This window comes from Hyla sarda, chromosome 7 (genome assembly GCF_029499605.1).
Source record: "Hyla sarda isolate aHylSar1 chromosome 7, aHylSar1.hap1, whole genome shotgun sequence".
In the NCBI taxonomy this organism is placed as follows: Eukaryota; Metazoa; Chordata; class Amphibia; order Anura; family Hylidae; genus Hyla; species Hyla sarda.
Window position 1 is genome coordinate 104,546,260 of NC_079195.1, and position 22,202 is coordinate 104,568,461.

Genomic DNA, 22,202 nt, shown 5'->3' on the forward strand with positions numbered 1-22,202 from the left:
TTACTGTAGTCCACCCCTTTGCTTTTGCCCTGTTAAAGGGGTATTATTCCCTATCCACAGGATAAGTGTAAGATCATGGGGACACCATGCAATCTCCAGAATGGTGCCTGGACTTCTTTTGCTTTGAATGGTGCATTAGTTCAGCGTGTGTTATCAACCCCATTCAATTTGACATTTGTGAACAGTATTGTGGTTTTACATGTGGTGTTCAAGTATTGAATGCGGTGGCGGTGTACATGCTGACCTGTTACACCATTCAAAGCAAAAGGAGTCTGGGTGCCATTCTGGAGATCGCATGGGGGCCCCATAATCTCACACTTATCCCCTATTTTGTGGATAAGGTATAAGATCATTTAAGGCAGAATACTACTTTAAGGCACACAACATAAAAGAGGGTAGAGAAGCTGATGGCAGGACAGCTTACGGATTTCAGTGGGTGCTGTTTAATTCTTCATTTCCCTTAGAATATACTGTACCTCTAAAAGAGATTACCAAAAGATGTTTCCTTCTACAATAATAGGTAGTGTTGTTTTAAAATGGGCTTTCAGGTTTTATTCAAATAAGCTTTGAAACATTTTATTAAACTTTATTTTTTACGTACACTAGAGGACTTGACCATGTGTGAGTAATTACCGTATATATAACACTGCAATACTTCTCTAATGCAGTGTATTTTGTATAATTATCTTATTAGGCCTTACCTTTGGCAGGGCTTGATAGGTGTACTAAAAAACTGATGTGCTGCCATGACAACCCACCTACACCCCTTAATTGTATTGGGGAGTGGGCAACAGTAGGAGAACCTTCCCTTTAGCACCTTCCCTTTGACAGTAGGTTTTCCATTGGCAGCAGGAGTCAGTTGGAGTCAAATGTGTGGGAATATGGCTGCAGGGGCTGGTTCCTGGTTCTGCAACCGTCAAGATACATCGATTTGCATAATATCTGTACAAAACAGCTGGAGATTATTGCTTTATTTACCGAAACACAGCCATTTCTTAATATACATAATATACATAGTTACTAACTATGTAAATATATATACAATGAATTTGGGAGAGTCTTCAGACCCTTTCACTTTTTTTGAATTGAGGTAAAAAAAAAAAGTTAACTTATCAGAACAGAGAATCTTTTTTCTCACAGTCTGAGAGTCCTTTAGGTACTTTCATGCAAACTCCAGGTGGGTTTTCATATGTCTTTTACTGAGGAAAGACTTCATTCTGGCCACTTTGCCATAAAGCCCAGATTGGTGGAGGCTGTAGTGATGGTTGACCTTTCAAAAGTTTCTCGCATCTGCACAAAGTATCTATGAAACTCAACCATCCAAACTTTTTTCCTGAAAAATTATGAAGGCCACTGAATTTTTTATTTACCCTACCCTAGATCTGGCCCTTTACCAAATCCTGTCCCTAAGTTCTACAGGCAGTTTTCCCCCTCAAGGCTTGGTTTTTGCTCTGATTTGCATTGTCAATTGTAAGACCCTATATAAACAGACAAAAGTAATAAATAAACCCTTCAAAGATGCTGCAACTCCCAGGGAATCATGAGAAAGATGGCATCGATGGTGAAATGATTTTATTAATAAACGGGTTTAATAAATGGGTTTATTAATATAATCATTTCACTACTGATACCATCCTCCTTGTAATTCCCAGGGAGTTGCAGAGCCTTAAAGAGGGTTTATTTAATACACTAGGCTCCACTCTCTTATTCTCTTTTCTCCTATTACCAGTATTATATAGACAGGGCTGTGTCTTTCCAAATCCTGTCCAGTCAACTGAATTTACTAAAAGTGACTCCAATCATTAAATGGCATAACAAAGGGTCTCAATACTTATGTCATTTTGAGTGCAGACTGAGAGGGAAAAACAGTTTGTTTGTTTTTTTGGCACAAGGCCGCACAATAACAAAATATAAAAAAGTTAAAGAGTCTGAAAATGTGTTGAATGAATTGTATTTGAGTTCTTATGTGGGGAGTTAAAAAGGGATATTTCTCTTTCATTCAACAGAAGAGATATGCACTTTAGTTATTGCAGAAGTCTTTTCTGAAGATTCTGGCATGTTTACATGTACAGCAAGTAACAAGTATGGCACCACTTCTAGCACTGCCTATATGACTGTGAAAGGTGAGTAGCAGTATATATAGAATATTTTAAACATGTTTAATTTTATCAAGTCCCCCTCAAAAGAAAAGGGGGCACTCCCTACGTCTGGAGAAAAAAGGTTTAGGCTCCAGAGTTGACAAGAACTGTGAATTTATGGAACAGTCTGCCTAAGGAACTGGTTACAGCAGGAACAGTCGAGGCCTTCAAAACAGGGAAAGATACATTCCTAGAACAAAATAACATTAATGAATACACAGAAATATAGAATCCCCTCCCTTCATTCACCCATACCCATTCCTTTCACCTCCTTGGTTAAACTTAATAGACATTTGTCTTTTTTTCCCAACCATACTAACTATGTAACTAACTATGTAACCATGTAAGTCTATCTGATCTTGAAGCTTGAGTACATCCATAGTTATTACAATAATAAGAAAATAAAGTACATATCTAAAAATGTAGCTACTTTATGTCTATTGTGAGTGTCCTGTAGAACAGTAAAGAGGCATTTTTAGGCCTCATTCGGGCAGAGCTTCTTTCATGTGGATTCATTCTTTGTGCTAAAATGTTTCCAAAACCATTGTCACATTCCTATGATAAAAAATTAAAATCGAATCATAAAATCCTAGGGAATTCAGAAAAATCCACCATGTGAATATAGTCTTATATGGTAAAAGGCTTTAAGAGTACCTGTCACCAAATAAACTTTTTTAAACTAACTCAGGCTATGTTCCCTAACTACTCCTAACACTCCTCCTACCCTTAACAAAAATTTCAGAGCTTTCAAAAAGCTCTGTAGCTTACCATTCTTCTTGCTCACATGCAACAGTGCAATCTCCCAGCAGGAGAAAGTAGGCGTTTCCCAGTAGGCATGACATCACTGAAGCCTGCTGGGGGACCACTTGCGCCCTCACATCTTTGCAGCACTGTGATCAATAGAAGACCTCAGGCTCTGTGCAGCTTTCAGTGAGGCTTTGTGCAGCTGTCAATCAAGCTCAGTGCAGCCAGAAGCACTTCCTGAGTTTGGTCTCCTGCAAGGTATTACATGCAGCAGGAACCAGAACATTGTAAACATATGTATGTTGATAATTTAAAAGCAAGTGAATAGGAAAGTGTCTGCTACTTAAACAAGGAACACTATATTAAAAGTTTTATTTGGTGACAGGTACTCTTTAATCCCTCTTTGCAAATGGACATACATTAACGTCCATTTGCCGCTCCTGAGGTATGACGTGCACTATAAGCTACCAGGACCCACGGCTAATGCTGGACATCGCCGATTGGGCTGATGTCTGGCATTAACCCTTTAGACGCGTCTAAAATGAAAGTAAACATTGCCGGTTAGCTCAGTGGTGCTTGCAGAACACAAGGAGGATCCCTACCTGCCTCCTCACTGTCCGATCGCCGAATGACTGCTCTGTGCCTGAGATCGAGGCAGGAGCAGTAAAGCGGCAGAAACACTGATCAATGCTATGCTATGGCATAGCACTAATCAGTGTAAGTGATCAGTGTATTGCATGTTATAGCCCCCTATGGGGGCTATAACATTGCAAAGAGAAGTGTAAAAAAAAGGTAATAAATGTGATTTAACCCCTTCCCTAATAAAAGTTTGAACCACCCCCTTTTTCCACTTTAATAAAAAAAAACTGTAGAAATAAAAATAAAGTAAAAAAGTAAACATATGTGGTATCGCTGGGTGCATAAATGTCTGAACTATAAAAATATATTGTTAATAAAACCGCACGGTCAATGACGTACACGTAAAAAAATTCCAAAGTCCAGAATAGCGTATTTTTGGTCACTTTTTATACCATTAAAAAATTAATAAAAAGTGATCAAAATGTCCGATCAAAAGAAAAATGGTACCGATAAAAACACTTCAGATCACGTCGCAAAAAATGATCCCTCATACTTATACCCCTTATAGCCCTTATACACCTCAGTTTGAGAGGCAATTGTAGAGTGGAGCTGAGCAATATATGCCTTTGTGGAATCATGAACGTCCTCCAAGCCCTCAAGCCCTCTACCCGACAGGTATTTTTAACTTGAGCAATGAGGGAGCGGAAGTCCTCTTTAGTTGGAATTTGGGAGAGGAGCTGTCCAAGGTCAGGTAAAGCAGATGAGGGCACAGAAAGGCCCGAGCAGGGCAGATCAGAATCTGAGAGGGCATCCCAGGAAGTTGGAGTAGATACTGACACTGTAGGCGCCACGGGCCCAGGAAGGGGTTAAGGTGTCCCCTGAGAAGGCAGGCGGGGGGCTCCAGAAGACATCATACTGTACAGCCTAGTCCTCTGTGGTTTTGGAGAGCAATAAAGTGTATAACAGAAGACAAACCTTCTAATTAGCAGGGTCACCAGGGGTTTAGAGGCTGATTCTCGGCCAACGGAGTGGGAGCAGTCTTAGTGTGCGGTCATCTCAGTCGGTGTCAAGCCACGCCCCCGTAAGGTGCAATAAAATTACAAAATGGCTTTTTTTTTTCAATTTTGCCCCACAAAATTTTTTTTCTGGTTTCACCATAGATTTTGTGGTGAAATTATTAATGGTATTACAAAGTAAAATTGTTGGCACAAAGAACAAGCCCTCATATGGATTTTTAGGTGGAAAATTTTGTGTTATGATTTTTAGAAGGTGAGGAGGAAAAAATAAAAGTGCAAAAATGAAAAATTGCCTAAAAGGGGACGGGTTAAAATGATTATTTAAGCACTGATAATTATTAAGAGTTAATGAATCTGTGACAATGTAACTCAATTTCCCTACTGATAATACTGGCCTGGGCTCTGGCAAACAGAAAGCCTCATTACTGTTTTGCCCAAGCATAGCCCAGGCAGCTGTGTGAGTACACAGGGAACTACTGACTAATAACAGGGGCTCTCCCCTACAACTTCCCTCATCAGTTCAGCCTGATGGAGGTTTAAAGTGCAATGAAGCCAGGGCCAAATGTTCCTGAGGAAAGTTTTCCCAAGCAGTGAAGATCCCCTGTTGCTGCTCCTCCTGCATCATTCCCTCTTGGTGCATTTTATGGAAATAAAAATATTTGGTCCCATTAAATTATCATGTCCTGCTTTCATCTATCAATTATTTTCTTCTTCAGTATGTCTCTGTGCCCCGGTCCCTGGTCCTCCTTTACCTCGTCCTCTATACGCCATCCTCTCCCACCTTTCGCTTCATGCCCCTGTCCTCCTTCAATTCCTGTCTTGTCCCTTTTGTGCCCCAGTAGATAATAAAGATGGTTCTGCTACCCTATTTCTGATTGCCTAAGGCAGTTCAAGAACACAAATCCCATGCCCTGCTCTTTCTTAGTGTTGAGCAGCATAGGCCATATTCGAATTTGCGATATTTTGCGAATATATGGATGAATATTCTTCATATATTCGCTAAATTTGCGTATTCGTAATATGCGAAAAATTAACATATGCGAAAATTAGCATATGGGAAAATTAACATAAGCGAAAATTTGAATATGCGAAAATTTGCATATACAAAAATTAGCATAAGCAAAAATTTGCATATGTGGAAATTTGCACACCAGTCTCACACAGAAGTATTAGAGCCTTCTTTACACCACACAAGCTGGAAGCAGAGAGGGATGATCACTGTGATGTGTGCTGTGAAAAAAAAAAAAGGAATATTCGTAATTGCAAATATATAGTGCTATATTCGCGAATATGCAATATTCGCGAATAAAATTCGCATTGTGAATATTCACGAGCAACACTACTCTTTCACATTTCTAAATATGCTATGCTCAGTCTGAAACAATAAAATAAAAAGTTAAGTGGTTAATATGCACTTTAAGTGTTACTGTAATTTGCAAATACTTTTCATATGTTGTCTAGACATGTCAAAAGTTTAGATCGCACCAGGTCTCAGTCTGATCAGGTGGCCAGCTGGGGAGTGAAACAAACCTCACGATAGCAGTGGGTCTCAGGACTGAGACTTGGTGCAAACTATAATTTTGACATTTCTGGATGACAGGTTAGATGACACTTTATAGAGGACCTATTTCCTTTTCCAAAAACGTCAACTGTAATTTTTCATGTGGAGCCACAGATCCACAGATTCAGGCACTTTTTTTTAGCTACCCCCGTATATGGAAGAGGCACCTGAGTTTTGTGTCAACTTTCTGTGAATAAAAAATATTATTCCAGAGCTGCAATTAAAGATATGACATTTTATAGAGAGCTTGTGTGTTGTTAATGTGAGTGTTAGGAGGAAAAGCTTAAAGGAAATCTGTCATCAGAATCACCCGCACTAAACCTGTTACACAGGCTTGTAGTGCGGGTGATCCTGAATAAAACGCTCCTTACCTGGTTAAAATGGTTCAGCGGTTCTTCAGATATCTATATTTTTAGTTTTCTGTTATTCCATGGCTTGGGACTCAGTAGGAGGTCTTATCATCTGGGACTCGGCCACACGTCATTCTAGCTGGGCGGAGCTGCCGCCCGGCTCATGAATATTCATTAACTTATCCTCCTGGTCTAATTCTTCTTTCTTGGTCTGTTTGTGAATAAATACACCCTCCATCCCTCCCTTCCTCCCACCCCTGGCTTTTCACTTATGCAGCCCGTCTTCTTACTTGTATAGGGCAACAGCTTGAGTGAAGCCGGGGGGAGAACGCCGCTTCCGGGTGTACGGAACGCGGCGCATGCGCGGCCCTCCCCACCAGACCGAGAAAGAAGAATTAGACCAGGAGGATAAGTTCATGAATATTCATGAGCCGGGCGGCAGCTCCGCCCAGCTAGAATGACGTGTGGCCGAGTCCCAGATGATAACACCTCCCACTGAGTCCCAAGCCAGGGAATAACAGAAAACTAAAAATAAAGATATCTTAAGAAGCGCTGAACCATTTTTAACCAGGTAAGGAGCGTTTTAATCAGGATCACCCGCACTACAAGCCTGTATAACAGGTTTAGTGCGGGTGATTCTGATGACAGATTTCCTTTAACCCCTTCCCGCTATTGGACGTATGCATACGTCCAGGCGAATTACACGTTCGCGCAAATGGACGTATGCATACGTCCAAGCGATCTCCTGCTCTGCCGCGGGCAGCGCAGGAGATCGCGGGTGGGACTCAGCTGTCAATCACAGCCGGAGTCCCACCGCAGCTGCCGGGGCCGCGATCGCGCCGGTCCCGGCAGCATTAACCCCATAGATGCCGTGATCAGTTCTGATCACGGCATCTATGGTGTTTGCAGGGGGAGCGCTCTCCCCCTGCCCATCAACGGCGGCGCCGCGATAAAATAAGGGGGATCGGGGGTGTCCAAGACACCCTCGACCCCCCTTGAAGAGATAGGAGTGAGGTGGCAGGGTTGCCACCCCTCCTATCCCTGCTATTGATCGGCGGAACGGCCGACCAATAGCAGACTGGGGGCGGGGGGGTTAAAGTTCGGTTCCCCCCGCTATGCCCGCCCATCGGTGTCCGGGCACAGCGGGGGGAACCGTGTAGTAGCGGCGGCAGCGGCGGTCACTTACCCGGCGGCGGAGCTCCAGATGACGGCGGCGGTGGAGGTAAGTATGACGCCGCGTGTCCAGAGTCTGTTGCCTAGCAACATCTGCAGGGCGACAGTTTAGAGAGTGGTCTCTAAACTGTCGCCCTCCAGATGTTGCAAAACTACAACTCCCACCATGCCTTGACAGCTGTTTGCTGTGTTGGCATGCTGGGAGTTGTAGTTTTGCAAGATTTAGAGGGGTTCAGGCTAGAGATCACTGACAGTGGTCTCTAAACTGTAGCCCTCCAGATATTACAAAACTACAACTCCCAGCATGCTCAGACAGCAGTTTGCTGTCTTAGCATGCTGAGGTTTGTAGTTTTGCAACATCTGGAGGGCCACAGTTTAGAGACCACTGTCAGTGATCTCTAGCCTGAACCCCTCTAAATCTTGCAAAACTACAACTCCCAGCATTCAGGAACAGCAAATGTCTCGGCATGCTGGGAGTTGTACTTGCGTGCCTCCAGCTGTTGCATAACTACATCCCCCAGCATTCCCTTTGGCAATCAGTACATGCTGAGAGTTGTAGTTCTGCAACAGCTGGAGGCACACTGGTTGGGAAATACCGAGTTAGGTAATAGGTTCTATTACCTAACTCAGTATTTTCCAACCAGTGTGCCTCCAGCTGTTGCAAAACTACAACTCCCAGCATGCACGTTCTGTCAGTGCATGCTGGGAGTTGTAGTTTTGACCCCCCCCCCTCCCATGTGAATGTACAGGTTACATTCACACTGGCAGCGGATTACAGTGATTTCCCTGCTTCAGGTTTGAGCTGCAGCAGCCGCAGCTCAAACTCCTAGAGGGAGACTCAGTGTAATCCGCTGTCAGTGTGAATGTAACCTAAAAACACTACACTACACTAACATAAAATAAAGAGTAAAACACTACATATACACACGTACACTGCCCCCCCCACCCCTTCCCCCCCAATAAAAATGAAAAACGTATCCTACAGCAGTGTTTCCAAAACGGAGCCTCCAGCTGTTGCAAAACAAAAACTCCCAGCATTTCCGGACAGCCATTGACTGTTCAAGCATGCTGGGAGTTTAGCAACAGCTGGAGGCACCCTGTTTGAGAATCACTGGTGTAAAATACCCCTATGTCCACCCCTATGCAAATCCCTAATGTAGGCCTCAAATGTGCATGGCGCTCTCACTTTGGAGCCCTGTCGTATTTCAAGGCAACAGTTTAGGGCCACATATGGGGTATCGCCGTACTCGGGAGAAATTGCCTAACAAATTTTGGGGGGCTTTTTCTCCTTTTACCCCTTATGAAAAGGTAAAGTTGGGGTCTACACCAGCATGTTAGTGTAAAAAAAAAAAATATTTTTGTACACTAACATACTGGTGTTGCCCCATACTTTAAAATTTCACAAGCGGTAAAAGAAAAAAAGCCTCCAAAATTTGTAACGCAATTTCTCCTGAGGACGGAGATACCCCATATGTGGGCGCAAAGTGTTCTGGGGGCGCACAACAAGGCTCAGAAGGGAGAGTGCACCATGTAAATTTGAGGTCTAAATTGGTGATTTGCACAGGGGTGGCTGATTTTACAGCGGTTCTGACATAAGTGCAAAACAATAAATACCCACATGTGACCCCATTTTGGAAACTACACCCCTCACGGAATGTAACAAGGGGTACAGTGAGCATTTACGCCCCACAGGTGTCTGACAGATCTTTGAAACAGGGGTCTGTGAAAATGAAAAATAAAATTTTTTATTTGCACAGCCCACTGTTCCAAAGATCCGTCAAATGCCAGTGGGGTGTAAATTTTTGTACACTAACATACTGGTGTTGCCCCATACTTTAAAATTTCACAAGCGGTAAAAGAAAAAAAGCCTCCAAAATTTGTAACGCAATTTCTCCTGAGGACGGAGATACCCCATATGTGGGCGCAAAGTGTTCTGGGGGCGCACAACAAGGCTCAGAAGGGAGAGTGCACCATGTAAATTTGAGGTCTAAATTGGTGATTTGCACAGGGGTGGCTGATTTTACAGCGGTTCTGACATAAGTGCAAAACAATAAATACCCACATGTGACCCCATTTTGGAAACTACACCCCTCACGGAATGTAACAAGGGGTACAGTGAGCATTTACGCCCCACAGGTGTCTGACAGATCTTTGAAACAGGGGTCTGTGAAAATGAAAAATAAAATTTTTTATTTGCACAGCCCACTGTTCCAAAGATCCGTCAAATGCCAGTGGGGTGTAAATTCTCCCTGCACCCCTTATTACCTTCCGTGAGGGGTGTAGTTTTAAAAATGGGGTCACATGTGGGGGGTCCACTGTTCTGGCACCACGGGGGGCTTTGGAAATGCACATGGCCAAATTCTCTCTCCAAAAGCTCAATGATGCTCCTTCTCTTCTGAGCATTGTAGTTCGCCCCCAGTGCACTTCACGTCCACTTATTGGGTATTTCCATACTCAGAAGAGATGGGGTTACAAATTTTGGGGGGTATTTTCTGCTATTATCCCTTGTAAAAATGTAAAATTTGGGGGAAAACAAGCATTTTAGTGTAAAAAATATATATATTTTTTTACATATGCAAAAGTCGTGAAACACCTGTGGGGTATTAAGGTTCACTTTACCCCTTGTTACGTTCCCCAAGGGGTCTAGTTTCCAAAATGGTATGCCATGTGTTTTTTTTTTCTGTCCTGGCACCATAGGTGCTTCCTAAATGCGGCATGCCCCCAGAGCAAAATTTTCTTCCAAAAAGCCAAATGTGACTCCTCTTCTGAGACCTGTAGTGCGCCAGCAGAGCACTTTTCATCCCCATATTGGGTGTCTTCTGAATCGGGAGAAATTGGGCTTCAAATGTTGGGGGGTATTTTCTGCTATTACCTTTTTTAAAAATGTAAAATTTTTGCTAAACCAAGCATTTTTGGTAAAAAAAAAATCTTTTTTTTTACATATGCAAAAGTCGTGAAACACCTGTGGGGTATTAAGGTTCACTTTATCCCTTGTTACGTTCCTCAAGGGGTCTAGTTTCCAAAATGGTATGCCATGTCGTTTTTTTTTGCTGTCCTGGCACCATAGGGGCTTCCTAAATGCGACATGCCCCCCGAGCAAAATTTGCTCTCAAAAAGCCAAATATGACTCCTTCTCTTCTGAGCATTGTAGTTCGCTCGTAATGCACTTCAGGTCAACTTATGGGGTACCTCCATACTCAGAAGAGATGGGGTTACAAATTTTGGGGGGTATTTTCTGCTATTAACCCTTGCAAAAATGTGAAATTTGGGGGGAAACACACATTTTAGTGAAATTTTTTTTTTTTTTTTACATATGCAAAAGTCATGAAACACCTGTGGGGTATTAAGGCTCACTTAATTCCTTTTTACGTTCCTCAAGGGGTCTAGTTTCCAAAATGGTATGCCATGTTTTTTTTATTTGCTCTTTTGGCACCATAGGGGCTTCCTAAATGCAACATGCCCCCAAAAAACCATTTCAGAAAAACGTACTCTCCAAAATCCCCTTGTCGCTCCTTCGCTTCTGAGCCCTCTACTGCGCCCGCCGAACAATTTACATAGACATATGAGATATGTGCTTACTCGAGAGAAATTGGGCTACAAATTCAAGTATAAATTTTATCCTTTTACCCCTTGTAAAAATTCAAAAATTGGGTCTACAAGAACATGCAAGTGTAAAAAATGAAGATTTTGAATTTTCTCCTTCACTTTGCTGCTTTTCCTGTGAAACACCTAAAGGGTTAAAACACTTACTGAATGTCATTTTGAATACTTTGGGGGGTGCAGTTTTTGTAATGGGGTCATTTATGGGGTATTTCTAATATGAAGACCCTTCAAATCCACTTCAAACCTGAACTGGTCCATGAAAAATAGCGAGTTTGAAAATTTTGTGAAAAATTGTAAAATTGCTGCTGAACTTTGAAGCCCTCTGGTGTCTTCCAAAAGTAAACACTTGTCAATTTTATGATGAAAATATAAAGTAGACATATTGTATATGTGAATCCAAAAAAAATAATATTTGGAATATCCATTTTCCTTACAAACAGAGAGCTTCAAAGTTAGAAAAATGCAAAATTTTCAATTTTTTCATCAAATTTTGGGATTTTTCACCAAGAAAGGATGCAAGTTACCACAAAAATTTACCACTATGTTAAAGTAGAATATGTCACGAAAAAACAATCTTGGAATCAGATTGATAAGTAAAAGCATTCCAGAGTTATTAATGTTTAAAGTGACAGTGGTCAGATGTGCAAAAAAGGGCTGCGTCCTAGAGGTGAAAATGGGCTGTGTCCTTAAGTGGTTAAACAATAAATGTATAACTAAGACAGCAAAAACATCCAACTTTTACTAAAAGTTGTAATTATTTTAAAATGTTCCCCCTCTATTGCATTATAAGAGAATATAATGCTACTTTTGTGACAAAATGATATTTTTTCTTGTTCTCCTAGGCTCCCAAGAAAATCCTTCTCAACCTCCCTTAACCATAAGCACAATCAATATAGAGGCCTTTAAAAGGGAACCTTTACCCTCTACACCGCCACCAATATTAGTGGAACCACCTGCAAAGCCTAAACTAGAAGGGGTTTTAGTGAACCATAATGAGCCAAGACCAAGCTCTAAAATTGGCCTGAGAGTTCATTTCAACTTGCCAGATGATGACAAAGGAAGTGAATCATCATCAGAAGAAGGTATCCTGGAAGGAAGAAACTATGGATCTAATAACCAGGATATGTTAAATGGTCAATCATACTTATTATCTGCATCTATGAAAGAGCCTCCACCAGTATTTGCAAAGCCAAAACTGTAAGTAGGATTTCTAATGTGTTTTCTCCATACTTTGTTTAAGATATAGATATACATGTCATGGAATAGATTTCTATTTCATTTTTTATTAAATCAATTGAGCAGAAGATCAGAAGGAATGTGAGAAAATATGATTTTACTGAAAGAGTAGTAGATGAGGTTTCCATCATTTTATTTTATTTCACATCTGAATTTGAGGAACTTAAGAGGTATGATGTGTAAATGTTAATCAAGTTGCTGTATGTATCTACAGTATGTAACTATATGATACCTATAGCTGTATGTTTGTGTTATATTCTGCACTCAGTATCCCATAAGAAGAATGTAAATATAACATTTAAGAAATGTTTGCTGTTTGCTAATTTATTAAAAATAAAAAATTAAATTTGCATTGACCTAAGTATTCAGACCCATAGTATTACTATGACACTTGAAATTTATCTCTGGGGGCCTCCTATTTCTCTTCATCATCTTGGAGATGTTTCAACACCTTGACCGGAGTCATCTGTGGTAACGTGGCACATGATTTTACATGATTTGGAAAGAAGAGCACAAGAGCACAGTGCCTCCATAATTCTTACATGAAAAGAAGTTTGGAACAACCAAGACTCTTCCTAGGACTGGCTGGCCCAAAAAATAAGTAATCAGGGGAGAATGGCCCTGGTAAGAGAGGTGACAAAGAACACAATGGTCACTCTGGTAGAGCTTCAAAGATCCTGTGTGAAGATGGGAGAAACTTCCAAAAGGTCAACTATCATTGCAGCACTCTACCAATCTGTTTTTTATGGCATAGTGGCTAAAAAGAAGCCTTTGCTCAGTAAAAGACTCACGAAATCCACCTGTAGTTTGCAAAAAATAAAAAATAAAAGCACCTTAAGGATTCTCAGACTGTGAGAAACAATATTCTCTATTCTGATGAAAGCAAGATGAAACTTTTTGTCCCCAATTCTAAGCATTATATCTGGAGGAACCAGGCTCAGTTTTTCATTTTCAATAAATTTGCAACGATTTCTAACATTCTGTTTTCACTTTGTCATTATAGAGTATTGAGTGCAGAATAGTGGGGAAAACTTGAATTTTTGTTTTATTTCCGCATAAGCAACATGAAAAAATTTGAAAAAAGTGAGAGTCTGAAAACATTTTAAATGCACTGTGTATGTATTTATATAAAAACTATCTCTTTTAAACTTTTGAAGGTGAAATAGTCTAAGCCCTAATGCACTGTGTGTGCAGCTCAACAAGTCAATCCTATGTGACAGCATTACTGTCATTAAAAACAACTTTGACATGGTGATCAGACATCCTGAGTTATTAGCCGGGGAAGTGGGCGGCATTGCACTCCTCATCACGGCCAGCCTAGAGATCCTTACATTTCTCTGCATAAGCTTTTATGCAGAGAAATGGACAGATCTCATGGAAGGCCGGGAAGCAGAGAGCAAAGTTGCCTGCTTTCCTAGCTAATAACTCACAATGGAAGTGGGTCTCATAAGTGAGGCACTTTTTTCACATTTCTGATTGACATATCAAAAGGTATTTTTAATGACAGTAACACCTTTAACTATTTCAATTTCAAAAGTTTGAAGGACTGTAAGAAGGTACAGTTTTTTTCTTAACAATTATACAGTGCATTTAGAAAGCACTCAACAGATGTTCTCAATACCTATGACATCCAAAATATGGTGTAGATGTTTTTAAAATTGTTTAATAGTAAATAAGTATCTTTATATTCAATAGCAAACTAAATATTTGTTCATTTGGTCATGTATTTATTGATCGATTGATTTCTTTATTTTATTCTGGAAGATGCTTTGTTCTGTGCATTTTCTTCTCTCAGCATGTTTCTGGCATGGGAAAGTGGTTGTCACTTACATTCTCTATATTTTTGGTAGCACAAGAAGCCATAATCACATTTGTATTCTGTATGCAGAGATGCCTTGAAACTACAACAGCTTCATAACCAAGTAATGAACGAGCAGCAAGTCCCACCATCAACTCCTACCATGATGGCAAGAGATGTTCTTTCAAGCCCAGCCATGCAAAATTCATCCACTTCTGCCCAACCTTATATGTTTTCTCGCCCACAACAGTTCCTGCCAAGTTCTGATTCAGTAAATACATATCCAGTTTCTACAGCTAACACTGTTTCCCAGACAAGACCATGGGCATTAAACACACAAAGTACTTCCAATATTTCCTTTGTTTCATCGCCTTCATCCTCCACTGTCCAACCTCAGTACAGTGTGAATGAATCCATATTACCTTCTGCACCTACTGTACAGCCCAGCTGGAACCAATTCCAAGCACAAACTGTACCAGCATCTCCAGTTTCTCCACCACGGATTCAGAATCCTGTTGCATTTCTTAGTTCAGTTCTTCCTTCACTACCATCTACCCCTACAGTAACAAATTCAATGGGACTACCAAGGAGTGTTGTCTCGTAAGTAACTACATTTACATTTTGGACTATTAAAAGTATTTCCCAAGTTAGGTTTACCATGTCCAAAAATATACTATTAACATGTGGTGTTTTAAAGTGTCATGTCTATGCTGAATTCTCATTGCTTACAGTTACAAGCCTCAGTAGATTATTGAAACAATTCCAGCGGGTACCCCGCCGACAGGTATTACGGAGGTGCCCTGTGCACGCTATCGAACTATGCAGCATGCTCAGCAGCTGAGCACGCATCAAAGCCGGACCTGAGCCTAATGCCGAACATCACCGATTGCGGTGATGCCTGCATTAACCCTTTAGACACCATGATCAAAGTTGATCACAGCATCTAAAAGTCCTGAAATTAACTGCTGGTTAGCTCAGGGATGCTGATCAGGATCACCGTGGTCAAATCGCGGTGTCCCGATCAGCTGAGACGATGGCCAGAGGTCTCTTACCGTGCTCTGTGCCATCTGAGCGTCGCTGCTATATTGCAGCCAGCCATGGCAGGGTATGGCAGAGCATTGATTAGTGTATGCAATCTACAGATTTCATGTAATAGCCTCCTAGGGGGACAAAAAAATAGTGAAATTAACCCTTTCCCTAATAAACGTTTGAATCACACCCTTTTCCCCTTTTCCAAATAAAATAATGTTAACAAAAATAAACATAAACATATGTGTTATCGCCACATGTGTAAATTTTTGAACTATTAAAATATAACTTTAATTAACACAGTCAATAGTCTAAAGTCCAGAATTGTGTATTTTTGGTCACTTCATATACCATAAACAAGTAATAAAAAGCGATCAAAAAAGTCCCATTAAAACAAAAATAGCACCTATAAAAACTACAGATCACAAAAAATGAACCCTCATACATCCCTGTTTACAGAAAAATAAAAAAAGTTATAGAGTTATAGAGGTCAGAAGAGGACAATTTTAAGCATTCAAATTTTTGTACAATTTTTTTTTATTTTTTAAGTAGTAAAATAAAATAAAACCTATATAATTTGGGTATCCTTGTAATCGTATGGACCTACAGAATAAAGATAATGTGTAACAGGGCTCAAGTCCTGCAGGAACTCATGGGAACTGAGTTCACAGCAGGAACACCGTTAGCAGGAGTCCTGAAGGACCAGCCCTTGAGTGGAAATCTTGGATGAGTTCCCACACTTTTTTTTTCCAGGACTTGATCCCTGATGTGTAATTTGTACCAAAAAATGCACTGCATTGAAACAAAAGCCACCAAATGTACAAAATGGCTTTTTTTGCCCCACAAATGAAAACGTTAGGAATATTACAAGGGGAGGAGAACAAAAAAAAAAGGGCAATTAATGAAAAATCACTGTATCTTTATGGGGTTATAAAGTTGCCAGTTCGGACGGCTGTCCAAGCCGCCCACTCTCTAATCCGCTCGCTAGCTGCTTGTTCTAGAACCCCCGGCCAGCGAGCACTCCCGATGTAGGCCGCAGCTTCAGGCCTGAACCAGAGCACAGGACGAAGGATGCAGGAGGTGAGTATAAGGGTTTTTGTGTTTCAGTATAGGGGGGCTACCTTCTCCCGGTCATCCAGCTTTTCCAGTCTCCTGTAAAGACTATATGTCAGGACACAATGCCCTGTTGGGAGTCAAAAAGTTTAAACAAAATAAAATTATGTTTTTTTTTATATGACAAAAAGCCTTTCCTCTAGTAAAAACTGCAAACACCCCCCTTTTTCCCATAAAAAATAAAAATAAAAAAATAACTCACATGAAATTTAAAAAAGTATCGGTAATTGGTGTCAGCGAGTACTTAAAAAAAGTATCAGTACTCAATCTCTCCTAGATGGCCATGCTGATGGGGACATTGGATAGGTTCAAGATTTTTTTTTCACAAAACAGAATTGGCCAATAGATAACAAACACGGCCAAAAGAACAATAGAGAAATAAATAGAACAGAATCATAGGGACATGCTGAGGGGGGCAAACTGGATGGGGACATGCTAAGGGGGGCACAGGATCGGGACATGCTGGGGGGCACTGAATGGGTGGGGACATGCTGAATGGGGACACTGGAAAGATGGAGGCATGCTTAGGAGGGGGGCACAGTATGAATGGGGACATGCTGGGGGGCACAGTATGGATGCATGGGGACATGCTGATGGCACACAGATGGTAAGGGTGGATAAGGACATGCTGGGGGGAGGCATGGTTAGATGGGGACATGCTATTGGTTATAAGGTTGGATGGGGACAAGCGGTGAGGGGCCCAGATTGACCCCATGCACAAGGGCTTAAACTATGACCTTGCCAATCTCCTGTTTCCCCCAGCTGTCAGTACCTTAGACTTGAATGGAGAAGCTACTTAACTAAAACTTCTCGTTGCCACAGTCTAGGTCTAAATGTTTTAGTGTACTCTAATCTATATACAGCACTGCTGCTGTTACAAATTGGAATTCAAGTAGATTAAAATAGATTGTTACCATTTGATCAACACAACATGTAAAATACCTTTTATTGTAAAGCAACAATTTTTTTTTATTTTTTAAGTAGTAAAATAAAATAAAACCTATATAATTTGGGTATCCTTGTAATCGTATGGACCTACAGAATAAAGATAATGTGTAACAGGGCTCAAGTCCTGCAGGAACTCATGGGAACTGAGTTCACAGCAGGAACACCGTTAGCAGGAGTCCTGAAGGACCAGCCCTTGAGTGGAAATCTTGGATGAGTTCCCACACTTTTTTTTTCCAGGACTTGATCCCTGATGTGTAATTTGTACCAAAAAATGCACTGCATTGAAACAAAAGCCACCAAATGTACAAAATGGCTTTTTTTGCCCCACAAATGAAAATGTTAGGAATATTACAAGGGGAGGAGAACAAAAAAAAAAGGGCAATTAATGAAAAATCACTGTATCTTTATGGGGTTATAAAGTTGCCAGTTCGGACGGCTGTCCAAGCCGCCCACTCTCTAATCCGCTCGCTAGCTGCTTGTTCTAGAACCCCCGGCCAGCGAGCACTCCCGATGTAGGCCGCAGCTTCAGGCCTGAACCAGAGCACAGGACGAAGGATGCAGGAGGTGAGTATAAGGGTTTTTGTGTTTCAGTATAGGGGGGCTACCTTCTCCCGGTCATCCAGCTTTTCCAGTCTCCTGTAAAGACTATATGTCAGGACACAATGCCCTGTTGGGAGTCAAAAAGTTTAAACAAAATAAAATTATGTTTTTTTTTATATGACAAAAAGCCTTTCCTCTAGTAAAAACTGCAAACACCCCCCTTTTTCCCATAAAAAATAAAAATAAAAAAATAACTCACATGAAATTTAAAAAAGTATCGGTAATTGGTGTCAGCGAGTACTTAAAAAAAGTATCAGTACTCAATCTCTCCTAGATGGCCATGCTGATGGGGACATTGGATAGGTTCAAGATTTTTTTTTCACAAAACAGAATTGGCCAATAGATAACAAACACGGCCAAAAGAACAATAGAGAAATAAATAGAACAGAATCATAGGGACATGCTGAGGGGGGCAAACTGGATGGGGACATGCTAAGGGGGGCACAGGATCGGGACATGCTGGGGGGCACTGAATGGGTGGGGACATGCTGAATGGGGACACTGGAAAGATGGAGGCATGCTTAGGAGGGGGGCACAGTATGAATGGGGACATGCTGGGGGGCACAGTATGGATGCATGGGGACATGCTGATGGCACACAGATGGTAAGGGTGGATGAGGACATGCTGGGGGGAGGCATGGTTAGATGGGGACATGCTATTGGTTATAAGGTTGGATGGGGACAAGCGGTGAGGGGCCCAGATTGACCCCATGCACAAGGGCTTAAACTATGACCTTGCCAATCTCCTGTTTCCCCCAGCTGTCAGTACCTTAGACTTGAATGGAGAAGCTACTTAACTAAAACTTCTCGTTGCCACAGTCTAGGTCTAAATGTTTTAGTGTACTCTAATCTATATACAGCACTGCTGCTGTTACAAATTGGAATTCAAGTAGATTAAAATAGATTGTTACCATTTGATCAACACAACATGTAAAATACCTTTTATTGTAAAGCAATAATGAGAACAAAAAGTTGACATCTAACACTGCAATTACAGCTGCAAGTCTTTTGGGGTATGTCTCTAAAAATTATCATTTCTGAGGAAGTAATTCCAAGCATTGTCATGAATATACTATAAGGGTCTTTTAGATAACAGACTACAGCTCCTGAATGATATGCTGCTTTGGTTTGATAAATGTCAGTATGCCTTTATCTAAACTGATCCCTAGCCAAGTTTGTACCCTCATTCATTGGTTTCACAGACACTTCACACTACAATGTATACCATCTTCCTTCCAGACCTTTTCCTGGGACACCAAAGAAAAATTCAAAGTCAGTGTGGTTTAGTTCACAGGATCAAATTCGAGAAAACAAGGGTCAAGTTGTACGAGAATTAGAAAGAAAGCTAACGCTGAGAGATGATATACCTGTTCTGCGGCAGCAGGTATGTGGCATATGTGAGATATATCTTACAGTATTTATATTCAGCTTTCATAAGCTACTGATGCCTGAAACTTGAAATAATAATTACAGTTCTTATAAATGTGATTCTCACTAGATTAGTTTTAACTGTATTGATTAACATTGTCGCACATGCAGGAATACAAGATATCCAGTTTTGAGCAGAGGTTAATGAATGAGATTGAGTTTCGTTTGGAGCGTACCCCTGTTGATGAATCTGATGATGAAGTTCAACATGACGAAATCCCCACAGGAAAGTGTATTGCTCCAATATTTGACCGTAGACTCAAACATTTCCGAGCTGTAGAAGGTGCATCAGTAACATTTACATGTAAAGTTGTTGGAATACCCATACCTAAGGTTTGTCATTTTGTTTCATAAAGTAACATTAAATATGTTCAAGTCAACTGTATATAAACATATGCATTCAGTGTGGAGTCTGCAGAAAGAATGGACAGGATCACGAAAATCGGAATTTCCGTGCCAGAAAAATCTGGCGTGGAAATTCCACCATGTGCACAGCGCAGCAGAATTCCATTGAATTCAACGAGATTCTGCTGCAGCAGAATCTCAGTGCAGAATTCCAGTGCAGAATTCCGCACGGAAATTCCGACGTGTGAACATGGCCTTATTTTTTTCAATGGGATTCTGTTGTACTGTACACACTGTGAAATTTTCTTTCAACGTAATCCACCTGGAAAAGCCCATTAGTCAATGGCAAGACAAAAACCTCCAAGGAAAGTGGACTTCAGGCGCTGAAGGACCAGACAACGTGGAGACAGTGAAACATTTATTCCCAGTATGCAACACGTTTCGCGCATGTGACCATTGTTACATACCTTCACCCAAGTTGTGCTGGCCCACGCACAACTTGTTCTGGTAAGCGCTACTATCATCTAGTGTCTTACTTTGATTTGGTAATATTACACTATGGAGCGCTCCTTTTCTGTTTTTTTCATTAGTCAATGGGACTTTGAAATGCAGAGGTTAATTTTGGTGGCAAAAAAAACCTATTTCAGGCAGCGCTGAATTTACTCATGGTCCCTAAGACCTGTCATTAACTCTATGTTTTAGGTTTATTGGTTTAAAGACGGAAAGCAGATTTCAAAGAAGAATGAGCACTGTAAGATGAAAAGAGAAGCAGATGGAACATGCTTATTACATATTGAATCTGCTACCAATGATGATGATGGAAACTATACAATCATGGCTGCAAATCCACAGGTACTAGTTACCATATAACTTTGTGTAGTTCCCAACCTGTGCCCCCTCTGACAATTGTAATATTCAACTGCATTAATGAAAGCAAACATCAGTAGCACCAGTAGTGGACATATAGGAAAGGGGACCCAGGTTTTGGGACCTGGAAAGAAGGGACTGATGTTTGTTTCCTCCTCCATGCCCATTCCATAATGATTTGTTGATAACCATGCAGTTTCTCTGGTAAGGGAAGTCCAGCACATGTTTTTACCACTTGACATTAAAGGGGATGGGACAACATCTCCATGGAGCTATAGCAGTCACCTGATGTGTCTCTATGGTACAGTCACCCTTGACTGATACAGTGCAATGATTTTGCTATGTCACAAGCAGTTCTAAACATGGCCACTAGATGATGCCGTTGCTACATTCAATATAAGTAGAAAAACCTCCTCCCTATACAACTGTGCTTTTCTAAAAATACATACTGCATTTGTGCAAATGCAAAGAAAAATTTAACAAATACATATTTTCAACCCCTGGGCAACACAGGGCATATCTGTACACCCTTGCCCTCTGGGACTTAATGCACCAGGGCGTACTTGTATGGTATGCCCTGCAGCGTTAGGTGTCTATAAAGCAAGCACAGGAGCCCTATGGGAGCTTAAAAAGTGTAAAAATATTATAGACATTTTTAAAATAATATCCTCCCCTCCTCTAATAAAATTTTAAATCACCCCCTTTTCCCATTTTACAAAAAAGAGAAGAGGTACAATAAAACATAACTTTTAGTATTTACAACCAAAATATAAAACAGTAATTTTCTTCTGTAATTCCTCAATTGCAATCCTTGTCACTATACTTTTAATGGATCCCACACAATGGCCCTCATTTACTATTGCAAACCCGAAATGTTTTGTCGGGTTATGCGCGAGATTCTGTCACAATGGCCCTCATTTACTATTGCAAACCCGAAATGTTTTGTCGGGTTATGCGCGAGATTCTGTCGCATTGCGCCAGAAATTCTATCTGCACCAGAATTGAAAAAACACTGACTAACTCTCCATTTTGCTAAGAAAACCCTAAAAAAGGGCGTGGCTGCTGGGAAAAGTGTCGCAGTCTCCAAAAAGGGGCGTGTTCCCAACATTTTCACAAAAACCCAACATATTTACTAAGGTTTCCACATAAAATGTGGTGGATTTCAGCTGAGGAAACCAGACAGATCAGAACATGTGTAAAAGAAGCAAAGTGTAGGGAAAGTGGAAAATGTAGGGAAACCTTAGTAAATTCTGTGGAAAATAAATTGTAGGGAATTAAAACCCACAAAGAAACCTACAGAACACTCTTAGTAAATGAGGGCCAATATGTGCTCACAGGTATGCACACGCTAGTCTTCCATACATCACAAAACTAGGAGGGGGCTATGTATCAAAAATGCCACATGCATCTCAAACATCTGAAATTGTCAGGTAAGGCTTTTCAGTGTATATCATACAAAATAAATTAAACAGACTGTGTAATTCAAACAGCGGAATGTCCACATGGAAAATCTCTGTGCGGACATCCTGTACAGTGCGGGGCACCGGCAGAATCTGGCAGCGCTAGGACCGCACGCAATGCACCATCTCATAGATGGGTATGATCCGATCATCTGTAATGGCAGACGGAGGTCCCCTCACCAGCCTCCGTCCATCTCCCGGCATCTCCTGCTCT

At 41.0% G+C, this 22,202-nt stretch overlaps 1 protein-coding gene across 14 annotated transcripts in view; it reads left to right on the forward strand.

Moving 5' to 3' along the window:
- MYPN (myopalladin) overlaps positions 1 to 22,202 on the forward strand; it is a 346,898-nt gene that overhangs the window by 307,770 nt on the left and 16,926 nt on the right. For all 14 annotated transcript variants that reach the window (XR_008846301.1, XR_008846300.1, XM_056530264.1 and 11 more), the window contains 6 exons: positions 2,007 to 2,123; positions 12,007 to 12,361; positions 14,289 to 14,798; positions 19,128 to 19,272; positions 19,428 to 19,649; positions 20,364 to 20,513. Coding sequence is in view for 12 of the 14 variants with exons in the window: in XM_056530264.1 (XP_056386239.1) it covers positions 2,007 to 2,123; positions 12,007 to 12,361; positions 14,289 to 14,798; positions 19,128 to 19,272; positions 19,428 to 19,649; positions 20,364 to 20,513 (1,499 nt within the window). In the remaining 2 variants the exon portion in view is untranslated. The remainder of the gene's footprint in view (positions 1 to 2,006; positions 2,124 to 12,006; positions 12,362 to 14,288; positions 14,799 to 19,127; positions 19,273 to 19,427; positions 19,650 to 20,363; positions 20,514 to 22,202) is intronic.